Below are 26,670 nucleotides of genomic sequence, written 5' to 3' on the forward strand. Positions count from 1 at the left end.
CTTTAGTGATGTGGGATCCACTTTGTTTCCCTCCTCCCTTCCCTTCCAAAAGAGATTAAATGTCCTTTCCAGTTAAACAGTTGTGTTGCTGGAAAGGCTCATGAGCATTTAAATGAGTTTATTGGTGTAATTCTCAATGTTTTTACCTTTCAGATGAGCAGGATGAGGAGACAGTGGCGACTGGAGGAAAGGTAACGGCACCTGCCGCTTCCTAAATGTGGTAACATCTGAGATGGTACAATCCCACGTGGTTTGGGCTGGAAGGGACCTTAAGCAGGAGCCGCTGCCCTGCCCTCACTGTGTCCCCCTGTTTCCCAGGAGGACGAGGACCCCAACAAGGGCGACCAGAGCCGCTCCGTGGACGCGGGGGAGGACAACGTCACCGAGCAGACCAACCACATCATCATCCCCAGCTACGCCTCCTGGTTCGACTACAACTGGTGAGGGGCTGGGGCCGCCCAGCAGTGCCGCGGGGCTCCCACGGCCTGGTGCCTGCTGCTGCCTGCATCTTGTTCCCCTCTGAGCATCCCCTGTGCCTGCGTGAGCGTGGCAAGGCAGTCAGGTGCACGCACACCACGCTCACCGTGGCCAGCTCAGCCAGGAGGGCCTTCTGTAGGCTCAGTTCCAGCGAGGGTCATTCCAGCACACCCCGGGGAAACCAGGGACAGAAGAGCAGACCGTGTGGTGGGCACAGGGTTAAGTATGGGAGGGCACGGGGCTGGCACAAAGGGCATTGGGCTGCAGGGAAGACAGGGCCAGCCACCAGGAATACCAGAGCCAAGGGGGGAACAGGGAAAGGAGAAACCACCAGGATTTGGGACATGTCGGGAAAGGAACTGGAGTGGTTCGTGGTGTTGTGCAAGACTCCATGGGGAAGTCTTCTCCCTCAGCCTAGGTGGGGGAAACTCCATGGTAAATTCTTCCAAGGCAAGGCTCTGGGGATTCCCCTGAGGGGGAAGGATTCAGAGGATTCCACAACAGCCCTGGAGATTCCCCTGAGGGGGAAGGATTCAGGGGATTCCACAGGCAGGCTTCACTTGGTTTTGTTTTCTCACCCATCAGCCTGGGAGCTGGAGGAAGTGACTCTTGTTTGGGTCTGGTTCCCATGTTTTGTGCTGAAATCTTTCTGGCCCTTCTCAGGGGTTGGGAATGAGGAAGAGAATTTCAAGCAGCAGAGATCTTCACTCTGCCTCCTCAGCTGGTTTTGCTTACATTGATTTCCCTCTAATTCCCACCTTAATTCCTTTCTCTCTTTTACTTCTCTAGTCATTGTCTGACCATTCTGTGTTTATCTCTACTGCTGAAAGCCTTCTTATTTTGGCTTTGAGGAGAAGTCACTGATTCTAGAGGGAGGACACTTGTTGCAGCTTGGAATCCTCCTTGGAGTCAGGGCTGTTTCAGGATCTGACGCCTGAACTGCTTTTGTTGCAGCATCCACGTGATTGAGCGGCGTGCACTTCCAGAATTCTTCAATGGGAAAAACAAGTCCAAGACTCCAGAAATGTGAGTGAAACCTGGGAATATGGGCAGTGACAGTGTGGCAGGATAAAGGAGCTTCCCATCCCATAAATCCTGTGGACACAGCTGGGTGTGTGCGAGGCTGATATTCCTGTAGGGCCTGAACGAGGGACAGAGGCACTGACGAGGTTTGTACATTGTTGTGGTAAAGAAAAAGGTTTAAGCAGCAAAGTGGTATTTACCAGTGGTTATCCAGGTAAAATAAAACTACTTTCCCCCAAGTAATACTGGAACAAATTCCTCAACTCTGTGTGGTACAAGATGTGATCAACTTCCAAAGTCATGTTAAAAATGTCATGAAAGGGTAGAAGAGGAACAGTCCTCCTTATTCCTCCCTCTCTCCTCATGCCATGCTCTGTTTCTGTATTTCTGTGTGCTGTAGATGCTGCCTCAGGCTGTGGAGTGAATTTTCTGTTTTGAGTTTGGCTATTCAGAGTGATCTTGAAAGGCCATGGATAAAGCAGAGATAGTCAGAGGCTTTTGAACAGTATGCTTGTTTCTGTGAAAATGATCCTAAAGCCTGAGATTTCACAGCAAAAAGTCCTGGTTTTGGACACCAGTGTGTGCTGGTCAATGTGGGCAGGGGGACTGGCCTGGCTGAGGTCACTTTGTCTTGGTGTCAAATCTTGGCTTGGTTCCAAAGCAGCTTTTGTGGATTTTAGAAGGTGTTTTTTTCAATCAAGTACTACAGGAAGTGTTTGAGCTGTCTCCTCATTGTGCTGATGCCATCTGTGCCCTTCATTGCTCATACACAGCATTCCATTGGATCCCAGAATGGTTTGGGCTGGAGGGGACCTCAAAGCCCACCCAGTGCCACCCCTGCCATGGCAGGGACACCTCCCACTGTCCCAGGCTGCTCCAAGCCCTGCCCAACCTGGCCTTGGGCACTGCCAGGGATCCAGGGGCAGCCACAGCTGCTCTGGGAATTCTATCCCAGCTCCTCCCCACCCTCCCAGCCAGGAATTCCCAATTCCCAATCTCCCATCCATCCCTGCCCTCTGGCAGTGGGAGCCATTCCCTGTGTCCTGTCCCTCCATGCCTTGTCCCCAGTCCCTCTCCAGCTCTCCTGGAGCCCCTTCAGGCCCTGGCAGGGGCTCTGAGCTCTCCCTGGAGCTTCTCCTCTCCAGGGGAACATTCCCAGCTCTCCCAGCCTGGAGAGGAGAATTCCTGCAGAGGTTGTCCTTGTGCTGCAATCTCCCCCCTCAGGTGTGGCTGTTGGTCTGAGATGCTTTGGGTCCGATAAAGAAGCAGAAATTGGGGACTGTCCTGTTTCCTGGGCCCCTCGTGGTGTTTGTCCCCTGCCCCTGGAGGTCCCTGGGGTGCAGCCAGGCTGTCCCTGGGCCTGTGACAGGGCAGAAACAGCTCAGGCTGGAATGGAGCAGCAGGTTCTGGCTGGAGGACAGGGGAGTTCTGAGCTCTGAACAAGATGAGGCACTGGGATGGGGGCTTGGGAAATGGGGATTGTTCCTCCTTGGAGTCTTTGAGGCCTGCCTGGACGGTGCCCTAAGAAACCTGGTGGCAATTCATGGCTTGAGCAAGAGCTTGGCTCAGACACCCCTGAGGCTCCTGGCCCCACCAAGGATTGCCAGTCCTTGGTCTGTCCTCACAGCTTCTCTGCATGTGTGAGTGCAGAGTAAGCACAGCTGGATCCCAGAGCCCCAGCACGGCCTGGGGGCCAGGGACCGCAAAGATCCTCTTGTTGCACTCCCTGCCATTCCAGAATGGGTTTGCTCCAGAGCTCATCCAGCACTGGCTCTGTTCCAGCAGTTTTGCTGCCCAGGAAATTGCAATTTGGGGGTTTCTCAGAGAGAGAGGCAGCAGACAGCTGCAATGTGGAAGGAATGTTTCTCTCCTGGATCTCTGGTCCGTGTGATTGTCACTGCAGGCCCAGGTGCCCTTCTGCAGCTGGCATCACACCTCCGTGCTCCTGCTGCTCCTCCCTGGGCTGCCACTGGTCACTGCCTGCCATGGAAGCAGCCTGGGGACTCCTGCCAGTCCTCCTGTCATCCTGGAGCTCTCGTCGTGGTGCCATTTCGGGGCTGTAGGAGCAGCACGTGGTCCTGCCTCTGTGTTTTCTTTTGAGATCAACGGGGAACATCCCTCTGAATGGAGACGAGTGGCCTCCAGCTGAATGTTCAGGCCAAAACACCGTGCTGGAGGAGCTCACACAGGTTCATCCTTGTGGCAGCAGTGCCTGGGGTGGGCCCTGGCTGAAAAGGGATTCAGCTAAATCCTGCTTGCCTTCCCACTGCTGACAGGCTTAGCTGATGGGTCATGTCATGGCTCAGAGCCATCTCCCTTCAGAATCAACCTGGGGATGTTTCTGTCTTGGGCTTCTCTCTCCACCTTTGCTAATAACTACTAGTTCCTGCAGCCAAGACCTGTTCCTGGGCAGGCTCTTCCCCTCTTCCCCTGGAGCATTCAGAGATGTTCTCAGTATTCCTCTGGGGAAGAAGCTTCTTTTTGTTTCTTGCCTCCCAAGCATCCCACACGGAGCCAAACACCTACTCCAGCAATTTTCTTCCAGCCAGTTGCACACATGATCTGGTCAGGAGGAAGATGTGGGATTTTGGCAGGGACATGTGCTCGCAGCATCTGCCCGCTCAGGCCTTGCCTGGATGATTTATATTTTTGGTTCCCAGCTGCTTCACACGCTGTATGTGAAACATTCCCCCATGGAATTTTCCAAAGGCAGAAATCTGCTTTAAAACCACTGTTTTACACACAGCTTTGCATTGGATGCTCACTAGACAGAATGCTGCAATAATTTGGGTACAAAAGGACAGTAAAGCCCATCTCACTCCACCTCCCTGCCATGGGCAGGGACACCTTCCATAGTCCAGCTTGCTCCAGCCTGGATGGTGCCATCCTGTCTGTGGCAGATGGGGTTTGTTCCCTCTGAAGAGCAGGGCTGTCAGTAACTTTATGGCAGGTTATTTTCTTCAGGATAATATGTATTAGGAAGCATCAGTATATTCCAGAATTTTACTGAAATGGGGGAATCTCTCAGGGATTGTTTCTGCTCCAGCTGTTCCCAGCTGTGCTGGCTCTGGGCTCTTGTCCTCTGCTTTTCATAGATCTTTTCTTCTCCACGTTGCTGTTCTCCAGCCTTTCCTTCCTCATCCCTTCATCCATTATAAACTCCACAGGCAGCCACAGCAGTGTTCCATCCACTTCTGCTTTTCTGTGCAGCTTTTTTCCTTCACACAGGGATGCACAAGGATTATTTATCCTGTTCCTGTGTGAAGACCAGACACTGTTATTTTCAGCCTGCAGCTTCTGTTCTATTGTGGGAATATTTGGTCGGTGACCAGGTTACAACAGTTAATTGTGTGATGCACAATTTAAACATGTTTCCATGTGCTGCTAATCCAAACACAGGAGAAAATCCAGAGCGAAACAGTCTGGAAGAGTGTGAAATCCACTTACCTGTAGGTTTTGGCGCTGGTTCTGAAATGGCACCGATAAAAGAGATCTGTTGGTGTTCCCTGGTCAGTGTTTGGGGGGTGAGTGGTGAAATGATGCTCTGAGCTGTGGAGGAGCTGAGGGGACACACTGGTGGCCGTTGTGTTGCAGATACCTGGCCTACAGGAACTTCATGATCGACACGTACCGGCTGAACCCGCAGGAGTACCTGACCAGCACAGCCTGCAGGAGGAACCTCACCGGGGACGTCTGCGCCGTCATGAGGTGACAGCCTGGGCCCCTGGGACCTGCAGCTTCTGGGCGTTTCCAGGCAGCAGCAGCAGCATCGTGGAAGAGCCCTCCAAAGACTGAGCCCAGCCCGTGCCCTGTCCCCAGCAGAGCATTGAGTGCCGCATCCAGGCCTTCCTTGGACACCTCTAGGTCACCTCCCTGGGCAGCTCCTGCCGAGGCCTGAGCACCCTTTCCATGGGGAAATTCCTGCTGCTGCCCACCCTGAGCTCCCCTGGCCCAGCCTGAGGCCGTTCCCTCTCCTCCTGTCCCTGTTCCCTGGAGCACAGCCCAATCCCCCGGCTGTCCCCTCCTGTCAGGAGCTGTGCAGAGCCACAGGGTCCCCCCTGAGCCCCCTTTTCTCCAGGCTGAGCCCCTTCCCATCTCCCTCAGGAATTCTCCAGCCCCTTCCCAGCTCCATTCCCTTCCCTGGACACGCTCCAGCCCCTCAGGTCTTTCTTTGGGGCCCAGAACTGGACACAGTCAGGCTTTGGTTTATCCATCACTCTGCAGTGCCCTCAGGTGTGCACAGAGCTCCTGCTCTGGGATTTGTTTTGCTGTTTGGGATTACTGAAGGACTAGAGGAGATCCTGGGTGTGGATTTGATCCAGAAACATCAGCTCTGTCCTTTATCCCCTCCCACACAAGGCACAAGCAAAGCTTTGGCGGCAGAAGCTGAGTTTGTGCTGTTTTTCACAGGGTCCATGCCTTCCTGGAGCAGTGGGGGCTCATCAACTACCAGGTGGATCCCGAGAGCCGCCCCATGGCCATGGGGCCCCCCCCGACCCCCCACTTCAACGTGCTGGCCGACACCCCCTCGGGGCTGATGCCCCTGCACATCCGCACCCCGCAGGTGAGCCCGGCGCCGGGAGGGGCCTGCCTCTGCCCAGCCTGGGACTTGTGTCCAGCTGGCCCAGTGTCCCCGGCGGAGCGGCTGGGCCCGGCCTCTGGGGCACTTCTGTGCAGAACCACTCACACGTTGCTCAGACATTTGTTTTAGTGTCTCGGGCTTGTGTTCAGCTTCTCTGTCCGGTCCATGTTCTGCGGAGTGTTGGTCTGAAAACCTTGGATAACTTTGAATTTGTGCCCCTCTCCCCTGTAACGTTTGTTCCCAGGTTCCAGCTGCCCAGCAAATGCTGAGCTTCCCTGAGAAGAACAAGGAGAAGCCAACTGACCTGCAGAACTTTGGCCTTCGCACAGACATCTACTCCAAAAAGACTCTGGCCAAGGTAAGTGTCCAGGGATTCTTCCTCCAGCTCCCAGTGAGCTTTGTTATTCCTCAGGTGTCCCCACTTTGTGTCACTGAGGTGACTTGTGTTGCTCCTCCACTCCTGGTTTAGATGTTTCCATCCCTGTGCAGCACACTGCAGGGGGAGGCTGTGCTGGAATTCTGATTTGATGGGAATAAAGACAGGGACAGCTTCCCAGAGCAGTCCACACTGTCAGCCCTCAGATGCAAACTCCCTGTTCCTGCGTGTCCTGCTGGAGTGGCTCAGCATCAGCAAATGATCCAAGGATTTAGGACACAGCTCCCAGCAGGGTCTCTGCCTCTCCTGGTTTCCAGGCCCTGGGGCCACTGCAGGGCACCTTTGGCCACTGTCATTGCAGAGTGTTACACAGGGTAATGAAACTCGGGAGGCATCATTGCAGTGGTGTGTTAATTCCACAGCCTCCTGCTTCTCCCTGCTCCCTGTGTGTCCCTGGAGGGGCTGTGGGAATGCCATGGTACCTCAGCACAGCCTCCGGTGGGAGCTGGGACGCTCCAGAGCTGCCCCTCGTGGGTGGCATCAGGCTAATTCCATGTCATTGGTTCATTGTCCTCAGAGGTCATTGTTTCAACCTAAAAAATAACTATTTAAACACTATTTACCACTTCAGACCATCCTTTAAAAACCTCACAAACCCAAACCAGTTCCAGAGGTATTTCTATAAGGCTGGTTCCATGTCACATTTCATGGATTGACTTACTCACTTGTTAGGGAAGGTATAAATACTCTCCAAATTGATAAATCTGTTGCTGGTTCTGGGCTCTGGCTCTGTTTACAGGAGCTGTGAACTGGAGCAGGTTTGTTGGCAGATTGCCCTGTTTGGTTTCTGCGTGCTGGGGCTTTTGGCTGTGGAGAGCAGCAGTTGGGTGACTCACATTGATTAATGTTCTGTGTGGGTTAATGAGCTGTTTGAAATGCAGCTGGAGATAACATTTATTATCCTAAATAGCCTCTTCCTCTCAGTCTAGCACGAGCCATCCAGTGGTGCTGATGTTCCTTGGGAGCAGGTCCCCAGCTGTCAGGGTGTCACGGGAGGGGAAGCTCCACCATGAATTTGAACATTTATGCAGTCTGAGCAGTTTACCACCAGGTGTGGATTTGGGAGCAGCAGCCCTTGGAGCAGATGATCCTGCTGGAATTACCCTGCCTTCTTACGCAGCTTGTCCCCCTGTAAAGAGTTGTTATTTCTCTGCTGAGTTACTGAGGAACTTGGAGATAAATTAACTTACGTTGGACCAGCCCACTCTGCCTCCAGCACTCGGAGGAGGTTTATTATTCAGGAGAACCCTCTCTGCTGTGTGTGCAGGCACGGGGCACTGGGAGAGGAGGGTGCAGATCCCTTTGCTTTGGCTCGGGAAGGTGGGGTGTGTAAACCCAGCTGTGCCTTCCCTGAGGGGTAAATCTCATGGACCCCTGCATGGGGTGACCAGGGGCTGCTCAGCTGCAGGGGGGAGCTTGGAGTGGATCAAATCACAGCTGCTTCCCCTTTCCTCCTCAGTGTTTTCTCCTACAAGGTTTTGTGCGAGAAGTGCCGTGTTTCACCTTTTCTTTTTTTTTTTTTTTTCCTCCTGTCTTTTGTAGAGTAAAGGTGCAAGTGCTGGCAGAGAATGGACAGAGCAGGAGACACTGCTGCTGTTAGAGGTGAGTTCATGAGGCCAAGCCAAGGCAGGAAAGCAAGCCAGGAGGGGTGTGGGGCAGGCTTTAAAAATCCACGTGCGTTTTTTGGAGTTAGATGACAGCTGCTGTCATGGCTACAAGAGTGTTGCTACCAAGAAGAGATGACAGGAGCATCTCTGTGAGAGAGGGGCTGCCTGTGTCTGAGGTTTGCTTCTGACTTGGACCTGCGAGCCAGAAATGAAGCATCTAAGAATTTTGTGTAAGTCAAGAACAGGTTTTGCAGTGCAGAGAGGTGTTTTCATTCAGCAGGACGCGCTGACAGTGTGAAATAATGTCACTAACTCAAGTGGTGGTAAATAATTCAGCTAAAGGTTTACCTGGCACTCAGATAAGTATTTGGAGGTTTTGATTTCCAAGCCATGCCATAGCTTAGGGAAACAGCTCATTTTGGAAGCTGAAGAGGTTGAGAAACAGTTGAGGCCACGGAGAAGGAAGTTCTTTGGTAGCTCCTTCATCCCATCTGTCTCCTTGTTTTCCCTGTAGCTGCACTTAGGGTGTTCTTTGAGCTTTTTCTGGAAGTGTGCAAAAAAAATCCTGAGATGACTCCATGAGGTACCTTAGAATGCAGGCTGGTGTCCCCAGGTGGCTTCAAGTGAAGCTCTGGAGCACATGGGGATGGTTGGGTCGCTGGAGTTGCAGGGGGATGGAACCCTCCAGAGGAGCTGCAGAGGGTTCTGGGCTCTCCCATCAGGGCAGTTGTTTCTCTCTGCTTCAGCAGAAGAATCTCAGTGGCCTGAAATAATTTAAACTGCTGCCACTTGTGCAAAGAAAAGGTCTTCTCCCCAGCTTTGCTTTCACAGGAACATTTTCCTTATGTAGAGGCTGCATGGCTGATTTCTTTCTTTTAAAGGAATTCAGAGTTCTGAGAATTCCAGTTTGGGGCTCTGTTTTTGTTGGGTTTTATTTGCAGAGCTCAGAGCAGACGGCAATTGCCTGGTTGTTTCAGCTTTTTTGTCTTCCCATGTATCAATAAACCCATTGAAAAGTTAATTTCCTGGGGAAAAGCCTGGAGGATGGACCTGTGTCAGTGCCAAATCAGCAGCTGTGATTCAGTCTTCACACATATGGAGTGTGGTCATCAAACAGCCAAAATCTCCCTTTTTTTCCTATTTATTTTAGGTTGATATTTGCTGTTTAGCCAATACTTTTCTATTGGCACATGGAAAAATTTTGCTTCTAGGGTGTAAACAGCTGTTTTCCATGGCATTTTTGTAAGGAGAAACAAGGCTAATGCCTTGATATACTGACTTCGTTCCTTTTTTATTTATTTAAATATATTATTTAAATATTTGATATTAATAATACTATTATTTAAAATTCATTGGTTTGTATGTTTTTAGCTTATGGTCATACACTGCACGTTGCAGCCCAATGAAATAATCTAATGGCATATTGTGTGTTTAAAACAAACCAAAACCCCCCTAAATCTTGAGATTGCAATTTTGTTTAATGAGTTTAAATTAATAATGGTTTTGTTCCTCCTTTTTCATGCACTTGCTCTATGAATAAATCAGGAAAGAGTATATCAGTTCAAGCATAAGTAATTCAGCTGTAACAAGCCAGCGCAGTCCAATTAAATCCTCAGGGTAGCTTTGGGCAAATAGATAGACAGCGAAGTTCCAAATAATAAATCGTATATGAAATATAATTACTGGCCTTCTGCCTGTTGACTGAATAATTTGGGGGAGGAAGTAGAGTTTTCCTCCCCTGACCACCCTCCCTGCACAGCCCTGCCCGTGTCTCCACGGCTCAGGCAGAGTTAAATGCATTTTCAGCTATTTTTAGGCAGGACATTTATTGCGAGCGAGGGTTTGTCTGGCAGGAAAACAACAGACGGGGAAGGAGGAGGAGCAGAAAGCAGAAATTTGGGAGCTGAGAAGCAGAGCTGGTCTCATGTGCCAGTGGGGTTAAAAATGGAGACAGGACTGAGAGCCTGAAATTAGGCGAAGGGAGATAAAGGCTGGGCAGAGAATAAATACGTCCCCTGAGTGTGACCTGCTGAGCTGAGCAGTGTCTCCTCTGCTCAAACCCTTGGAAGGTCCCAGGGGCAGGAGAAGGGCTCAGCAGGGCTTGGGGATGTCGATTCCCGTGGTGGGGAGCAGGCTGGCCGGTGCAGCCTGTCCCAGGCCATTCCCCAGCCCGGGGCTCTCCATGGAGCTCTCCCAACCCTCGTGGTGCTGCTCGGGCTCTTCAGCAGCTCCTGGGCGTTCTCCCCACCCAGCTGGGAAGGAGCAGGGAGCCAGAGGCTTTCTGGAGACACGCTGGCAGTTTTCCCTCCCACCCCAGTTAAGCAGTGAGACCTGGCTGGGAGAGAGACTTCAGCCAGGTTTAAGCTTAAATCACTCTGGGAAGCGCTGCCCACTGAGGCAGCTTGGGCACGTCTCTCCAGTTTGATCCATGTTGGATCTCTGATGCTTTTGGACTGAATTATCTGTCCTCGTAGCCAGTTTGCTTCCGCGGCTTTGCAAACAGGAGCATTTTTTGCGAACATTTTCATGCCCTCAGCTGACCCTCTGCAGCCATATGTGCCTGAGGGCCCCGTGCAGGTCGATATTTTGTCCTAGAGGAATTCTCAGAGCTTCTGTTTTAACTGAGCAAATACTAAAGCACTTCAGAGCTGCTCTGAAGACAGCAGTGTGTTTGGAAGGGACCTTAGAGCTCGTCCCAGGGATGAGCTCGTCCCAAAGCAGGGATACTTTCCACTCTCCCACGCAGCTCCAAGCCCCATCCGGCCTGGTCTTGGTGTTCCACACTCTGGGTCCTTCCCAGATGGAGGAGCTCCGAGCACCAGGCTGGTGGCTCAGTTTGGATCTTCCACTTGTCCCTGGGAGGTGCTGAAGGCCCCGGCACAGGAGCGTTGTGTCCCTGTGTGCTCTGCCCTCCCACCCTGGGCGTATTCTCCTCAGGACCCCTGGCAGATCCAGCCCAGCTCCGAGTTCTGCCTCCCTGCTCTGAGAGCTAAGTCAGCCTGGCAGGTTGAGATTTCTGGGAGCTCTCAGCCTTGTGCGTGGGATTTACTTGGGAAAACTCATTTTCGCAGTGAACATCTTTTGCCAGAAACTCTAATGGTTTTTTGCCTTTTCTGGGTGACTGCACCATGAGTCCTCTCAGAAATGTGAAAGTTAATGGTTCAGGGTATGTCAGTATTTATTTTATACTGTCCAGGTACTGCACTAAAACAATTTTCAGGGGAAAAAATGGCTTGTTAAGGAGTAATAATTTATTAGGCTGTGACTTGGATGGTTTTACAGGATTAATGTGTTGGTTTTTCAGGAACTAGAGCAAGGCCTTCAGTAGCTCCTTGCTGTTGAATTGTTTTAAGACTTTTCTTGAGGAAGTTTAAAAATAACTGAAATTCAGAATTATGTCTTCGATACGGTCTGCAAGTTCTTACTTTATCAGGTGCCTTATCTAGCCAGTAATGACTTGTTATCCCCAGTGTTAACAGAATTTACACTGTGCACAGCTCCTGCAGCACTGATCTCTCCTGGCTTCAGGATCTGGGATGGATTTCCCATTCCCCCATGTCTATTTGTTTGATGCTTTTCCACGTCCTTAGCATCTGTTGGATCTAAAGACTGGATTTCACCATCACAGCCAGTCTACATTTAGGAATAGAAATAGAGAAATAGATCCTGTTCCCGCCCCAAAGGGCTCCTGTGTGCAGAGAGGGAGCAGCAGTCCTTGGGGAGTGCTGGGAATTGAGGATTGTGAGCCTTGGTAGGAAAGGCAGGTTTAGTTCTCTGTGCAAGCAAAATGGGGAAACACCTACTCTGCAAACATTAGTAAATCCTAAGTCTTCTGACAATTCTTTCTGATGTAGTAACAGCATCCACGCCTGTGGTGCTCCCTGCGGCTTCAACATCACTGGTACCTGGGGAAATTCTCGTATTTCTTACGCAGATAATTTTGATAGCAGAAGAACCCATTTTTAGTAGCTGTCCGATCCCCGTGTACGGCTCCATCGCACAATAACCAGTGTGGATAATCTTTCTGCCCACAGCAGCGTCGCTTTCCCCGAGTAGCCGCCGGTTTTGCCTTTTGCAGGCCCTGGAGATGTACAAGGACGACTGGAACAAGGTGTCGGAGCACGTGGGCAGCCGCACGCAGGACGAGTGCATCCTGCACTTCCTGCGCCTGCCCATCGAGGATCCCTACCTGGAGAACTCGGACGCCTCGCTGGGGCCCCTGGCCTACCAGCCCGTGCCCTTCAGCCAGTCGGGCAACCCCGTCATGAGCACCGTGGCCTTCCTGGCCTCCGTGGTGGATCCGCGCGTGGCCTCGGCCGCCGCCAAGGCCGCCCTCGGTACGGGACGGCCTCGCCCCGCGTCCCTCGCATCCCCCCTCATCCCACGCTCCCCACCCTGTGCGTGCCTGCCCCTCCAGCCACAGCGGTCCAGACTCCTCAGACTCCAGTAAAACACGGGACTCGGGGGTGCAGGTTATGTAGGAGAAGCTCTGCCCTCCCCAGGTTTGTGTTCTGCTCTCCCGAAGTCCCCGTTTGCAGCCAGGGTGTCCTTGTGAGGCACAGCTGGGGTTTAAAATTGTGTCCGGTTCTGGGCTCCTCGGTCCAAGGAGCTACTGGAGAAGGGTCCAGCAGAGGCCACGGAGCTGTTCAGGGCTCTGGAGCATCTCTGGCGAGCAGAGACTGCAGCAGCTGGGCCTGCTCAGCCTGGAGAGGGGAAGGCTCAGAGGGGATCCCATCGATCCACACAAATCTCTCAAACTGTGTGCCAGGAGAAGGCTGCCACACTCTGCCCAGTGACAGGACAAGGAGCAGTGGCCACAGAGCAAACCACAGCAGCTCCAGCTCAGCAGGAGCAAAGCCTCTCTCCAGGGAGGGGCAGAGCCCTGGCACAGCTGCCCAGGGGGCTGGAGTCTCCCTCTCTGGAGACATCCCAGCCCCACCTGGACACATCCCAGGTGCCTGGGTGACATCCAGACCCTCCCAGGCCAGGCACTCTGTGTGATGTTGGAGTGGCTCCAGGAGGCCACTGAGTGCCCAAGAATGGCTGGTGTTGCCTTCTGCCCTCACTGCTCCTGATGTGTTTGCACCTGGTGGTTGGTGTTCCTCTGACCACTGTCACCAGTGCAGCTCTGGGTAAATTCAGTGTGGATCCTGCAGTTGTCCTGTTTTACCTGTGTGAAGTTACTTGCCAGAGATCCTAGAATTCCCAGACTGGACTGAGTTGGAAGGGGCTTTAAAGGAACCTCCTGCTCCACCCTCCTGCAATGGGCAGGGACATCTTGCATTAGAAGGTTCAAGTCTTGAGTGGACATTGGATGTGTCCACTTGATAAAATAGTTCCTTTCCATTTTTCCTTGTTTTTCCACATAAAACATAATTTTATGTAATTGGGAAGAGACTCTTTTCTATCACACCTGAAAGACAGAATCAACCACCTCGTGTGACAGGAAGGAACTCCTATTTGAGAATTCCCTTTGTCACAGGGTTTACCTGCACACCAGTCAGAGAAAATGTGACTTAATTTGCTGCACGAGCCCCAGAATGCCTCACTTTGTGTGTCGTGTCCCACAGAGGAGTTTTCCCGGGTCAGAGAGGAGGTGCCCCTGGAGCTGGTGGAAGCCCACGTGAAGAAGGTGCAGGAAGCAGCTCGAGCCTCTGGGAAGGTGGATCCCACCTACGGCCTGGAGAGCAGCTGCATCGCTGGCACCGGCCCCGAGGAGCCCGAGAAGATGGGTGAGTGCTGCCTGCCCCGAGTGCTGCAGCTGGGGCTCCCTGGGGGCGTTTGCCTTTGAGCCCTGAGAAACCCGAAATCCACTCCAAATTCTCCTCCTCCAGCAGGAGATGGAGGTTGTGGGTAGGGAGGAGGGAACGGGTCGTTCTGCTCACTGCAGGATTGACTGAGACCCTGAGCTGTGGAATTCAGGGCTACTTTGAGTTTTAGGAGTTTGTTCTCCTGCTCTCGCTGTGTGGAAATGCTGTTGCTTGGGAGGCACAGAGTGGACTGACCAAAAGTACCAGAGCAGGGTATTCCATCGGTTGGGCTGTCGGAGGTTGCTGCTTTGTGGTGTTAAAGCAAGCTGAGGGGTTTGGGCAGTGGGTTTTGGGGTGGATCTGGTACTCTGAGTGTGTTGCTCCCTGTGGAGGCAGCAGCAGAGGAATTTCTGCTGAAGTGCTGGGCTGGCAGGTGATAATCCAGTCCTGGCTCTGGTTGGGCTGGAATTCTGCTGGGCTTTACCTGTGTGTGTTAACAGGCTCTGCTTTAACTCCTGTCATGTTCAGCAATTATTCTGCTATTCAGTCTCTTCTCTGAAGCCCTGCCTGGTGCACATTGGTTCCTCCTTGCTCTGGAGTGTCAAAGCAGCTCCCTGGGAAGTGATGCCCTGTGTGCCCCTCTCTGTTGGCCCTGGTGGCTCTCCCCAGCAGGAGGAGCAGACGCAGTTTACTCCGTCCCCAGGGCTTTCTCAGGCTTTGCTCTCCTCATTTGGTTACAGATCCACAATCTTGTCACTGTTGCTTTCTCTCAGCCCTGTTGGCTCCTGCTTTGTTCCGCTCATCACAGATGATTTCAGTGACTTTAGTGACTGGACGTGAAATGGCACGTCTGGCTGTGGGTAAAGCTGCGCAGGACGTGATGGAGCTTGACTGGGAGGCTGGGTTTGGGATGTGCTCCTGCACTGCAGAGCTGACCTGCTGTCACCCTGTCCAGGGACACGAGCAAGGTGCCAGATTGAGGGCTGGCACCACGAGGGGCTGTGCTCGGTGCTCCTCAGTTGTCAACTGCTGCCCACAGAGGGCTGCTATTTATAGCACCCAATGTCCAGTGCAAAACCACCCAGTAAATTAGATTGCAAAATGCCATTTAAATCACCAAGATAGTTTTTAATTAGAAAAGAAGCAAACAAACCACTCAGCCCTCCTGTCACACATCTCAGTTCTGCACTCAGTGGGACAGACTTGCCGTGAGGCGGCTCGGTGCTTTGGGATGGTGGCATTGTGTGCTGGAAGGGGAAGAGAAACATCTGGAACATCTGCTGCTCCCTGTTCTCAGAGCTGACAGCAGGCATTGAAGCTCTGCTGGAAGGACAAGCTTTGGGGTTTATTTACAAATCAGCTATAAACCAAATCTCTGTGTTACTCCATCTGGGGCTGAGTTTAATTTCGTAGTTGTTTTAAAATAAGGTCAGTTTAAGTTGAATTTTTCTTCCAGTCTTTGTTCCCCTTTCCCATATTCTCCCAGTACAGGTGTCACTGTGGGCTGTTAAGAACTTCACAGGATCATTTCAGTTGGAAAAGCCCTCCAAGGTCACAGAGTCCAGGCTGTGCCTGATGCCCACCTTGTCCCCAGCCCTAAGCACTGGGTGCCATCTCCAGCCTGGGACACCTCCAGGGACTGGGACGCTAAACCTCCCTGGGCAGCCCCTTCCAATATTTAACAGCCCTTTCTACGAAGGAATTGCTGCTGAGCTCCACCCTGAGCCTCCCCTGGCACATCCTGAGGCGTTCCCTCTTGTCCTGAACGTGTTCCCCTGTGACGCATTTGCTGCCTGGGGTTTTCCCCATTGCCCGGCTGCAGCTTGGCCCTTTCTGGCCCTTCCTCTGGGAGAGTTGTGCCCAGGCTGGCAGTGGGGACTGTGAGGGGCCTGGCAGTGGTGCCTGGGGGTCTCGGGGCAGATGCCACCCCGCAGGCAGTTGTGGGTGAGCGGTGTGGGGAGCTGGGCCGGCCCTGCCCCGGCGGCGTTAATGCGATTTGTGCTGGGCTGTGACTAATGGAGTAAATTAGGGCAGGAGCAGATGGTTCTCCCTGGGGGAGCTGCTCAGCCCGAGTGAACTGGGTCACTCAGCAGTCTGTGGTGCCTCCCACCCCCCAGAGCTGGGCACAGGGACCCCGAGTGTCCATGGCAGAGGTGGTGCCATGGGCTGTGGCTGTGGCTGTGCCCGGGCACCGGGGGATTGTACCCCAGAGCTGTGCAGGGATGGAAACACCTGCTGGGGCTTCCACATGGCATCGAACGTCCACTGGCAGAGAATCGAATGATGTTGGGCTGGAAGGGACGTCAAGGATCATCCAGTGCCACCCCTGCCATGGGCGGGGACTCCTTCCACTGTCCCAGGTGAGCCCCATCCAGCCTGGCCTTGGGCACTGCCAGGGATCCAGGGGCAGCCCCAGCTGCTCTGGGAAATCTATTCCAGTCCCTCCCCACCCTCACAGAGAACAATTCCTTCCCAATGTCCAGTCTAACCCTGCCCTTTTCTCTTCAAAGCCATTCCCGGTGTCCTGTCCCTCCATCCATTCTGTAATGGAACCACAGAACGCTGGTTTTATATTTAAATGCAACTATGGAGAAATAAAAGTATCTGCCTGAGGTTCCGTACTAGAATTAAAGTTCATTAGTTGTTATATTTCAAAAATAAAATTATATCAGAGCTCCATAATAATTTTAAAACTATTTAATATCAGTGAATTATAGTCAGTATGGAATGTGAAAAGGGAAAATGACTGGAACAGATTGGAGGAGCTTAAGTTAATACCCAAGAATCTCTTCTTCTAAGTCTTCATTGTTAGGTTTTGTAAGAGCTGGTGATAATTCCTTTTAAGTTGATAAAGTGAGGCTTCAGTGGAGTTACGAGGAGACTGGAGTGGTTCAGATGCCGTGGTGAGAGTGGTGGACTCTGTCTCCTACTTTCATAGAGTCCTAGAAAGGTTTGGGTCGGAAGGACCCTAAAGCCCACCCAGAGCCACCCCTGCCATGGCAGGGACACCTCCCACTGTCCCAGGCTGCTGCCAGCCCTGTCCAGCCTGGCCTTGGGCACTGCCAGGGACCCAGGGGCAGCCCCAGCTCTCTGGACAATCTGCTCTAAGGCTTTAAAACAGTTCCCACAATAAATGCCGGGAGCTCTCTGCAGCTGTGTCAGTGACAATGGCCCAGGGGAGCAAAGGGGGATCCAGCTCTTCGGGCCGGGATTAAGCTCCAGAGAAGGGCAACATCCAGCACACCCGTGGTGTTTCATCATTTCTAGGAAGCCTTTGTCCGTGTCTTTCCCAGGGGGTTAACGACACTGATTTCTCTGAAGGGGCTGTGTTGGAGGTACCTGAGCGTTTCAGGTCTTACTGCAACAAGTATTTCCACTGACAGCAGCGCTGAGAGCCTCAGGCTGGAGCCGCTCTGTGCCAGTGAGTGAGGGACTGTGGTTTGATTTCCTGCATCCCATCACCTGCAGACAGTGCCAGAGGAGGGTTAAATTCACCGTTTTGGGCATGGATTTGATTCATTCCCACACACACACTCTAGGTAACCACACACAAGGAGGGCACATACACACAGTTGTTTTAGTCATGTTTGGCAGGGAGATTTCTCTGCTGCTCTCCAGGGTGATGGAGAACTCTGAGGTGATGGAAGCATTCCTAAAGCAGTGGATTCCAGAGAGCCTGGAATACAATACTGGTGATATAGCTTTGGGCGTGCCCTGGTGCCTGAGTCTGCACCACCGGGGGGTGAGCCCGTCACTCCTCTCCTGGTGAATTCTGTGGCTCACACAGAAGCTGCTGTGGATTTTCCAGCTCCCCCAGCAGCATTCCCAGCTCCCCCGGCTTCCCCATGGAGCCCCCTGTTGCTGAGCCCCAGGCTGTGTGAGGCAGGAGCAGAGGCAGCTCTGGTGGCTGTGCAGCCCTGATTTATTGTGGGAAATGTAAATGATGGTTTAGATAACAGCATCATTATCATACCCAGGGCTGGGATATTCCACAGCTAGCGTGCATTTCCTCTCAATTAAATATTAATGTCCCAGCCTGGCTGTGACAGGTTGTGTGTTGCCTCAGTGAGAGCAGAGGAGTCTGGAGGGCATCTTAAGCTGTTTGCTGAGCTGAAGCTCAGGCAGGTGACTCCACCTGTGTTTGCAGAGCTCTGTTTGTTCCTCTCACGACAGCGGAGGTTCCGGACCTGCTGCTTCTGCATCTCTTCGGTAACGCGGGGAGTTCTTAGCAGGGAGATGTTTCACAGGTTTCCTTGTTGACCTGAAGTCCATTTCAGTTCTCTGTGAAGTCACTGGCTTGGGCAGGGCTCAGCTCTGAGTTCTTCACGTGTTAGAAAAAATGGCTCAGTCTTCTTGGAGAAAATGTGCAAAAACAGAACAAAATTCCACAGAAGTGGAATACCTGCTGATTCGGGTGGAAAGAGGGGCTTGGAGAGGTGATGATTCCTCATCTCCCAGTGGATTTTCCCTCTTGAGAGGTGTCCTGGGGTGGCTCACGACCATCTGCCTCTTCCTGACCTAAGAACTGTCCTTTCATTCAGGGAACAGGGCCAGGAAGAGAGGGAGCAGCCTCAGCATGTGCCAGGGGAGGCTCAGGGTGGACACCAGCAGGAATTTCTTCATGGAAAGGTTGTTAAATATTGACAGGGGCTGCCCAGGGAGGTGTTGGAGTGCCCATCCCTGGAGGTGTCCCAGGAAGGCCTGGCTGTGGCACTCGGAGCTCTGGGCATTGGCACAGGGTGGCCTCCATGGTCTCAGAGGTGTATTCCAGCTTTAATGATTCAGGGATTCTGTGCTCCTTGATTCCCACATCCTGCAAGGTGCAATACCAAACCTGCTGAGGACAGTTCAAGAGCTTCTTTGGAGCAGGGGAAAGGGATTTCAGGAGCTCTCTCCTTAACGTCAAGGCTTCCCCCTTTGTCCCAGGGACATGCATCTCCAACTGATCAATTCCTCTGGGATGTTATTTTCATTAAGCTCATTAGATCACACAGGAAAATCAATGCAGTTGTTTGTGTCTGTGCCAGGGGCCAGAGGCAATTCTGTCACGGCTGTGCAGAAGGTCAGGCGTGTTTTGGGCTTTGTGTCATCCTTTCATTTTGGAATTACGGATTAAGTTTTACCAGACTCTACTGTTTTGAGGAATTCCTCATGGAAAGGGTGTTAAATATTAGAAGGGGCTGCCCAGGGAGGTGGTGGAGTCCAGAGGTGCCCCAGGATGTGGCACTCAGTGCTCTGGGCTGGGGACAAGGTGGGGATCAGGCACAGCTTGGACTCAATGGTCCTGAAGGGCTTTTCCAGCCTTAACGACTCTGGGATCCTTTGAGCAGCCTGTGATTTAGAACCAAAACCCTGCTTCCATCCAGGCAAACTCCTTTTCCCCCCAGACTAACAATGGGTAATTGAATCCGTTGTCCCCTTGTCCCGTGTTGTCCCACCCGTGGTGGCCCTGGGAGCTGCAGCCACCGTGCTGTCACTGCATGCCAGGGCTCTGCAGCTGACGCAGGAAAACACTTTTCAAAACCCATTGACTACAACCTGTCTGGAGCTGTCAGCCTAGTTCTACCCTCACATGTGCAGCAAGGTTAAATCAGGATGTTGGCAATAACCTTGGTGTCACACGTCCCTTCCTTCCCAGGTGTCCCTGGGATGGGAAGGAGCGCTCGGGTTAGGGTGGTGTCCATCAGTGTGTCCTGACACAAGGGAGGATCTGGGAGCGCTTGGAGATGCTCTGTGTGCTTTTCCTTGAGAAAATCCTCTCCGAAGAGTGGATGGGAAGCAGTTTGTCGTTCAGGGATGTCCTGTTTGTTTGGAACTGCTACCTGCCAGGGGGGCAGGCACTGCTCCCAGGGAACAGGGACAGGAGGAAATGGCCTCAGGCTGGGCCAGGGGAGGCTCACCAGGAGGAATTTCTCCGTGGAAAGGGCGCTGAGGCCTTGGCAGGGGCTGCCCAGGGAGGTTTGGAGTGCCCACCCCTGGAGGTGACCCAGGAATGGCTGGATGTGGCACTGAGAGCTCTGGGCTGGGAACAAGGTGGGCACTGGGCACAGGGTGCACCTGATGGGCTGGGAGGGCTTTTCCAGCCTCAGTAATCCTGGGATCCTTTGAATTTCTCCACAGCAGCAGCATCAGTCCCTCAACAGCTCCCATGGTCCATGGAGTGGTCTCCTGGCCAGAGCAGCTGGGGCTGCCCCTGGATCCCTGGCAGTGTCCAAGGCCAGGCTGGACAGGGCTTGGAGCAGCCTGGGACAGTGGGACATGTCCCTGCCTGTGGCAGGGTGGGAATGGGATGATCTCAATGATCCTCCCCACCCAAAAATGTACATTTAGGTATTTCTGTGCAGTGTTTTTTTTTTTGTTTGAGTTCCACCAACCTGGGCACACTCGGAGTGTTCTGCACTTTGTCTCTCCATTTTTGTCTTAAAGGATTGAATCCAGCTTTCTTTGTAAATCCTTCCCTTTCCTGGGAGGAGTGACACTTTCCAGCCCAGTTTGAAACTCTGCTTCTAGGCTTGAAAGAGCTGTCTGACAAAATCTATTCGAGATTTTCCCTGTGACATTATTGGGTCACTAAATCCTAACTCCGAGATAAAACCTGTGAAGGAGAACGTCCCCAGTCTCCCTAAATTGAATTATGGTGGCAGATAGTTCAGATAAGTGGGTTTATCATCTTAAAATAGGCCAAGAGGAAAACTGTTACCCTTCAGTCAGACATTTTTAGTTGGTTTTTCTTACATATGGAAGGGACTTGTGTAAAAATTTCTCTACAGAACTGTTGCTGTTCAAGAAGAACACTTCGTACCTTGTTTTTCCTCAGGGTAGCACACAGGAATTAGCGGGAAAATGAGGATTACTGAAAATGAACCCCCTGCACCAGCTGATGTCTTCAGAAGCTTAGAGATGGATCAGGGCTTGTCACCAGCAGTTCTGCATCACCCCAGTCCAGGATCTAAATAAGCTCCTTTAATGCCTCTATATAAATTGTGAAATCCTTGGCCAGGACCACGAGGTTGTGCTTCTCCTGTCCCTCCTTGCAGAGCTGTGGATAAATTGGGATTTCTTGAACTTCTAAACAATCCCACCAAATATCAGGGATTCTAGCACATGATCCAGGCACCTCCATGGTGTTTCCATGGCTGGTTGTTATCCCCTGATCTCCAGACCCAGCTGGCATTACAGGAACATTTTAAATCAGTGTTTCATAAAGCAATAAATGAATTGTCAAATGGTGCACAGGGATGCACTCCCAGCTCTTGCAGCACTCCTGCTGCGAGGTGCGCCCATCCAGCACCTGCAACAGTGACTCCTTAATCATTGTCTTTATTGTTCCTTCCTCTGTCCTCATGTTGGTCTGACTTTAACTGCAGCTGGGCCTGGTCTGGGTTAGGGCTGGAGGGGTGGAAGTGCCCCGGGCTGGGCAGGGTTGGAGCAGCCTGCTCTCTGGCAGCTCAGTGCTGGCCCTCTCCTGAAGCCACGGGTGGAGAGCAGCAGATTTTAGTTAGCCCAGAACAGAGAGCGAGTGTGGCGAGTGGGGCAATTCTAAAACCCTCCCTCTTTGTTTCTCAGATGGAGCTGAGGAGGAGAAGATGGAGACAGAGGCAGAGGGGCAGCCAGCAGAGAAGGTGAGCTTGGGTCTGATGGCAGGAGGCTCCTGGCACTCAAATCCTGAATTCACCTGCTAAATTATTCTAATATTTAAATTATTATTATTTTGTTCATGTATTAATATATTATTATGTTTAATATGTATTATAATAAATTACTATTTGATTGTATATGGAAATTTAATTTTTAAATTATTATTTATTACTTAATTCCTGCTACATTCCTGACAAATAAATGGAGATGGTTTTTTTTTCTGGAATCTGCAGCAACAGGAGATATTTCTTGTTGCCTCCTTCACCAGATGAGGAGTCCAGACTAACCTGGGGCTGATCAGTGCAGCCTTGGGGTTATTTCCCACTCTGTTTTCAGGCAGTTCTGCCTCCCTGATAAACAGGGACATTTGGGAAGAGATAAGTGGGGAAGACTCCCTCCAGCTTGGAAATCTGCATATTCCCAGACATCCCATGATTCTGTGATCTTAGTTCAGGAGTTTTTGTGCCCACTGAGTGACTCAGCTTGGCCTGGGTCGCTGGACTTGGTCCAGTTTAGCGTTTACTTTTATTCACATTTTGGGTTTGTTTGTCAAATTTGGCTCAAGCAGCAGGCACCCTTTCAAATGCCGTCTCTTCCACTGTGGTACGGAATTCCTTGGAAGGCCATGAACAAAGTTAACAGTGAGTATCTTCTCTCCCTGCCATTGTCCCACCAATGCCATCCCCTTCAGGTGGAGAACAAGGCCGAGAGCGAGCCTGAGGAAGGGGAGAAGGTCCCGGAAGGGGAGAACGAGCGGAACGCCGAGAAGGAGCCGGAGAGCGAAGGGGCTGCGGAGCCCAAGACAGGTGACAGGGACAGCTGCCACTGCTCCAGCTCCTCCCCAGAGTGCTTGGGACAGGCCCCAGCCCAGCTGGGAACTTGCCCTGGCACCCCGGGCTGCGCTGCGTGCAGAGCAGCAGGTTCCACCCAGACCTCCCTGCAGAGCTCGGGCACCAAATCCCGCCCTGAGCTTCCCAGCCCTGGGCATGGGGGAGCAGCTGCAGCCCAAAGTGCCTGCGGGCCATAGAAATGGGGGGGTGCCCGAATTCCACAACCTTGGATCACTTTGGATGCGAGGACGTGGAGCTGCTGGAGGTGTTTAAGGCTGGACAGGCCTGGGAGCAGCCTGGGACAGTGGGAGGTGTCCCTGCCCATGGCAGGGGTGGCTCTGGATGGGCTTTAAGGCCCCTTCCAACCCAACCATTCTGGGATTCTCTGCTCACTTCTCCCCTTGGAAGTTAATATTTCAGCTCAGTTTCCCTGGGAAGTGATGCAGAGCCTGGGTTTTGACAGGCTGAGGAGTAACAACATCTACATAAAGCCTTATTCTTTTTGTCATCTCCCCTGTGCCTCATGAAATGATGGAAGGGTTTGTGTTGGAAGGGACTGTAAGGATCATCCAGTGCCACCCCTGCCATGGCAGGGACACCTTCCACCATCCCAGCTGCCCCAAGCCCTGTCCAGCCTGGCCTTGGACACTGCCAGGGATGGGAATGGATATATTTGTTAGATTCAGGATTTTAGCCCCCTGTAGAATAAGGAGCATTTGGATTTGATGGAATTGATTTGGAAATGATGAGGGGAAGTTGATGGCAGGTGCTGAATGGAGAGGATGGCAATGAAAAGCATTTAAAGTTGCCCCATTTGTAGGATCAATCCTCTCAAACTGGGGTTCCCCTGTCAGCATTTGGATGGGGAGCAGTGCTGGAGCTGGGGATGAGTTAATTAGTGCCTGAGTAATTAGTGTGGTGCCCTCCCATGCTGGGCACACGTGTAACAGACTGGGCTGGGATGTCTTGCAGAGGAAAAGGAGGCAGAGGAGAACAAGGAGAACGTTGATGGCAGCAAGGACAAAGAGGCCGAGGCTGGGAAGAAGAAAGTGGAACACGAGATCTCAGAGGGAAACGTGGCCACAGCTGCAGCTGCTGCCCTGGCCTCTGCTGCCACCAAAGCCAAGGTTGGTGCTGTCCCAGCAGCCTGGGCCTCTCGGGGTCCGGGTGTTGGAGTGACCCCAGAGTGTGACAGTCCTTGTTGTCCCAGCCCTGCAGCCAAGGAAGGAGTCTGGATGCTTGGGTCGGCTTCTCAGGGTTGTTTATTTTCCCTTATCCAGAACATTCTCTCTCTGCCCTGCTGAGCTCTGTCCAGCAGGTCGGCCATGGCATTCTGTCTGTCCTCAGGGCGGTGTTCACATTTTATACAAAAGTTACCTCTAGTCTGTTTACAGTAACGTGCCAATGTCTGTCATTTATGTGGGACAGTGTGTGTGTGCCTTAAACCAACAGAGAAGTGTCACCATCACAGCAAGACAGGGAGGGCAAGGAGAAGGAGAAGGAGGTCAGGACACGCCCAAATCCCTCCATCTTGTCCCCTGAACCCCATTCTAAAAACCCCAAAATTCCACTTTTCCACCCTGTGTTAATTCACCTACCACACCACTCAAACCCTTGTGGCTTGTAATTCCTCACACAGAGTTGGCAGCTTTTTCCACGGGCTAAAATGGAAGCCACAGGTGTTTTTGACTCGGTGCCAAGGTCTCCGAGCCCCCTGCCAGGGTCTGGAGCCAGCCAGGGATGTCCTGGACTCCGACATGGGCCTGGCTTCCAGGGACAGCAGAGCTGTGCCTGGAGTGCTCCTTGGTCTCCATGCTGTGGAGGTCACCCTCTGACCCCTGACACCTCACAGGAGCACAAGGGCTGCCTTAATTTCTCTGCCTGAGCCCCGGGGGGAGATAATGAGCAGTTTTAATCAAGCAGCTCCTTGGGTGATTGTGGGCTGCGTGAACATCCCTAAGGAATAGCCCCAAAACGTGTGTGACTTCTTGGCAAGGCTTTTGGCTGCCGGGGGGTCTGGCTGTGGTGCTGAGGAGCACAAACCCTCTGATGTGCCCTCCTGCTGCCCCAGGGCTCCACACAAACCCCTGGGCTCCGGGTGCGGCACACCCAGAGGGATGTTCAGTCCTGGCACTGCAGCTTTCACAGACACCTTAATGGTCTTGTGTTTTGTCCAGAGTTGTGTTAAAAGCACCTTGGTGTGTCCCCTTAAACTCCTGTTTGTGTGTGGTCTCTAATGAGCTGTGTTGAATCAGCTTTTCTTTACCCTGTAATTACTAATTGCACGTTGTCTTGCCTTGCCTTTTTCAGGAACCACACTGCTTTCATTGCTTCTAGAGTATCTTTTTCAAATCTGTTTTTTCTTTACAAATTTCTCTGGATTCAAGTTTTAATTTGGGTTTTTAATAGCTCTTGGATTCAGTACCACATTCCACATCCACCTGCTTTATAGAAACCAAGAGCAAGGCTTGGGTTAGGGTTAGGTTTATTCCTGATGGGTTTCCATGGATAGAAGGAGGTGGTGTGCGTTCTGTTAACTCTTCCACTCTGGTCTTTGACTCTCTAACTTTGGACTTTTTCCCCAGCTGCATCCCCCAGAGTGAGGATGGTGGGTCCTGTGCAGTCCCTCCTTTTGAGCCCAGGAGATGGAGGATGTTTTAGTTCTTGCCTTTCAAACCAGGCTGTAAAATCCCACATGGCAGACAGCTCCCTGTCCATTAAAATCCCAAACTGCAGGCAAAGCTGAGCTTCAGTATTTTGGTGAAGTGCAGAGTCCAGAGTGGCTCTCAGTTCATCAGACTCACAGATATCCTCAGCCAAGTTGGGAAAACCTGGATCTCTATGAGGAGACGTGAGATTTAATCTGTGTTTTATGGAAGGCCACTTGCTCCAAGTGAAGATGAGCTGCTGCTCCCTTCCTCTGGAGATAAGGAGTTGGAGGGAGCAGGGATCTGGCTGATGGCACTTTTCATTATGGCAGGAATAATGTTCTGGAAGAGCTTCAGCTTTCCATTACAGGGAATAATGCATTGTAATTAGGAGGTTGGCACTTCGCAGTAGCACTCAGGTTCAGCAGGGATTTCTCTTCCCACTCCCTTAAAAAGCCAGACAGTATTCGAGCTTTGGGTGGTTTGTGTCTTGTCTGAGGGAGTAATTAAACTCTTCATCACAAACTCTAGGCTTGGTCATGTGAAAAGCTGTTTTCCTTAGGATTTTATATCAGAGCAATATTGCAGTTGGATTCTGAGTGAAGATGGGGGTTAAAGACAAGGGATTGAAGTGGGGGTTTTGTTTGTTTGGGGTTTTTTTCCTTTTTTTTTTTTTTTTTTTTTTTTGGCATCAGTGGCTGCCAGAAGTCGAGTTGTGAAATGGTGAACATGAACGTTCAGGGTGAGACTCTGCTTTCATACGGACCAACAACTGAAATGTGTTTTCACAGGTTCTGGTTTCTGAACAAACACCATTCGAATTTAAGTACCTTCTGCTCGTTTTCCTCTCAACAGACACCCAGTGTGAGCTGGTTTTTCCTGTCTGTGCAAAAGTATCCCTGATGGCTCCTCCTCTGCTGCAGCTGCAGAACTGCTGCTCTTGATCCATCACTGCCCCTTCCCAGAGCTGCTCTGGTCCCAGTTTGACATCCTGCCAAGCACTGATCTCATGACCTCCCCGAATTCCTGTTGGAGGTGCCTGGGACTGAAGAGATCATTCCTAGGAGCTGCTGATCCCAGTGGTGCAGCAGGGCTCCAGCAGAGCTGGACTGGGGACAGGGGGTGGAGGGACAGGACACAGGGAATGGCTCCCACTGCCACAGGGCAGGGCTGGATGGGATCTTGGGAAGGAATTCCTGGCTATGAGCATGGTGAGGCCCTGGCACAGGTGCCCAGAGCAGCTGGGGCTGCCCCTGGATCCCTGGCAGTGCCCAAGGCCAGGCTGGAGCAGGGCTTGGAGCAGCCTGGGACAGTGGGAGGTGTCCCTGCCGTGGCAGGGGTGGCACTGGATGGGTTATGAGGTCCCTTCCCACCCAGACCATTCATGCATTCCATGATTCTTTTTTATAGAATCATTTAGGTTGGAAAAGCCCTATAGGATCACTTGCTCATTTATGACTCAAGGCTGGTGCAGTGATGGGTTTATCAGGCATTTCAAATTACCTCTGAATTTGTGTTCCTGATTTTCCTCAGCTGCAGCTGTAGGGATTTGTCCTTTGCCCATGGAAAGCCCTGGGTAATGCCAGGCTGATCCTCTTTGAGTCTCTCTAGGAAAAACTTCAGGGATAATTTCCTTTCCAAGGTGTGTTTCGGGACCTGTCCTTTACCTAATCACATGC

At 52.0% G+C, this 26,670-nt stretch overlaps 1 protein-coding gene across 1 annotated transcript in view; it reads left to right on the forward strand.

Moving 5' to 3' along the window:
* Nucleotides 1-26,670, forward strand: part of SMARCC1 (SWI/SNF related, matrix associated, actin dependent regulator of chromatin subfamily c member 1) — a 63,250-nt gene that overhangs the window by 20,231 nt on the left and 16,349 nt on the right. The window contains exons 13-24 of the mRNA XM_068176570.1: nucleotides 154-191; nucleotides 319-440; nucleotides 1,432-1,503; nucleotides 5,095-5,208; nucleotides 5,911-6,064; nucleotides 6,327-6,440; nucleotides 8,061-8,120; nucleotides 12,204-12,462; nucleotides 13,696-13,857; nucleotides 21,442-21,497; nucleotides 22,205-22,319; nucleotides 23,316-23,470. Coding sequence (XP_068032671.1) covers nucleotides 154-191; nucleotides 319-440; nucleotides 1,432-1,503; nucleotides 5,095-5,208; nucleotides 5,911-6,064; nucleotides 6,327-6,440; nucleotides 8,061-8,120; nucleotides 12,204-12,462; nucleotides 13,696-13,857; nucleotides 21,442-21,497; nucleotides 22,205-22,319; nucleotides 23,316-23,470 — 1,421 coding nt within the window. The remainder of the gene's footprint in view (nucleotides 1-153; nucleotides 192-318; nucleotides 441-1,431; nucleotides 1,504-5,094; nucleotides 5,209-5,910; nucleotides 6,065-6,326; nucleotides 6,441-8,060; nucleotides 8,121-12,203; nucleotides 12,463-13,695; nucleotides 13,858-21,441; nucleotides 21,498-22,204; nucleotides 22,320-23,315; nucleotides 23,471-26,670) is intronic.

The sequence above is a fragment of the Anomalospiza imberbis genome, chromosome 1 (genome assembly GCF_031753505.1).
Source record: "Anomalospiza imberbis isolate Cuckoo-Finch-1a 21T00152 chromosome 1, ASM3175350v1, whole genome shotgun sequence".
NCBI classification, from domain to species: domain Eukaryota; kingdom Metazoa; phylum Chordata; class Aves; order Passeriformes; family Viduidae; genus Anomalospiza; species Anomalospiza imberbis.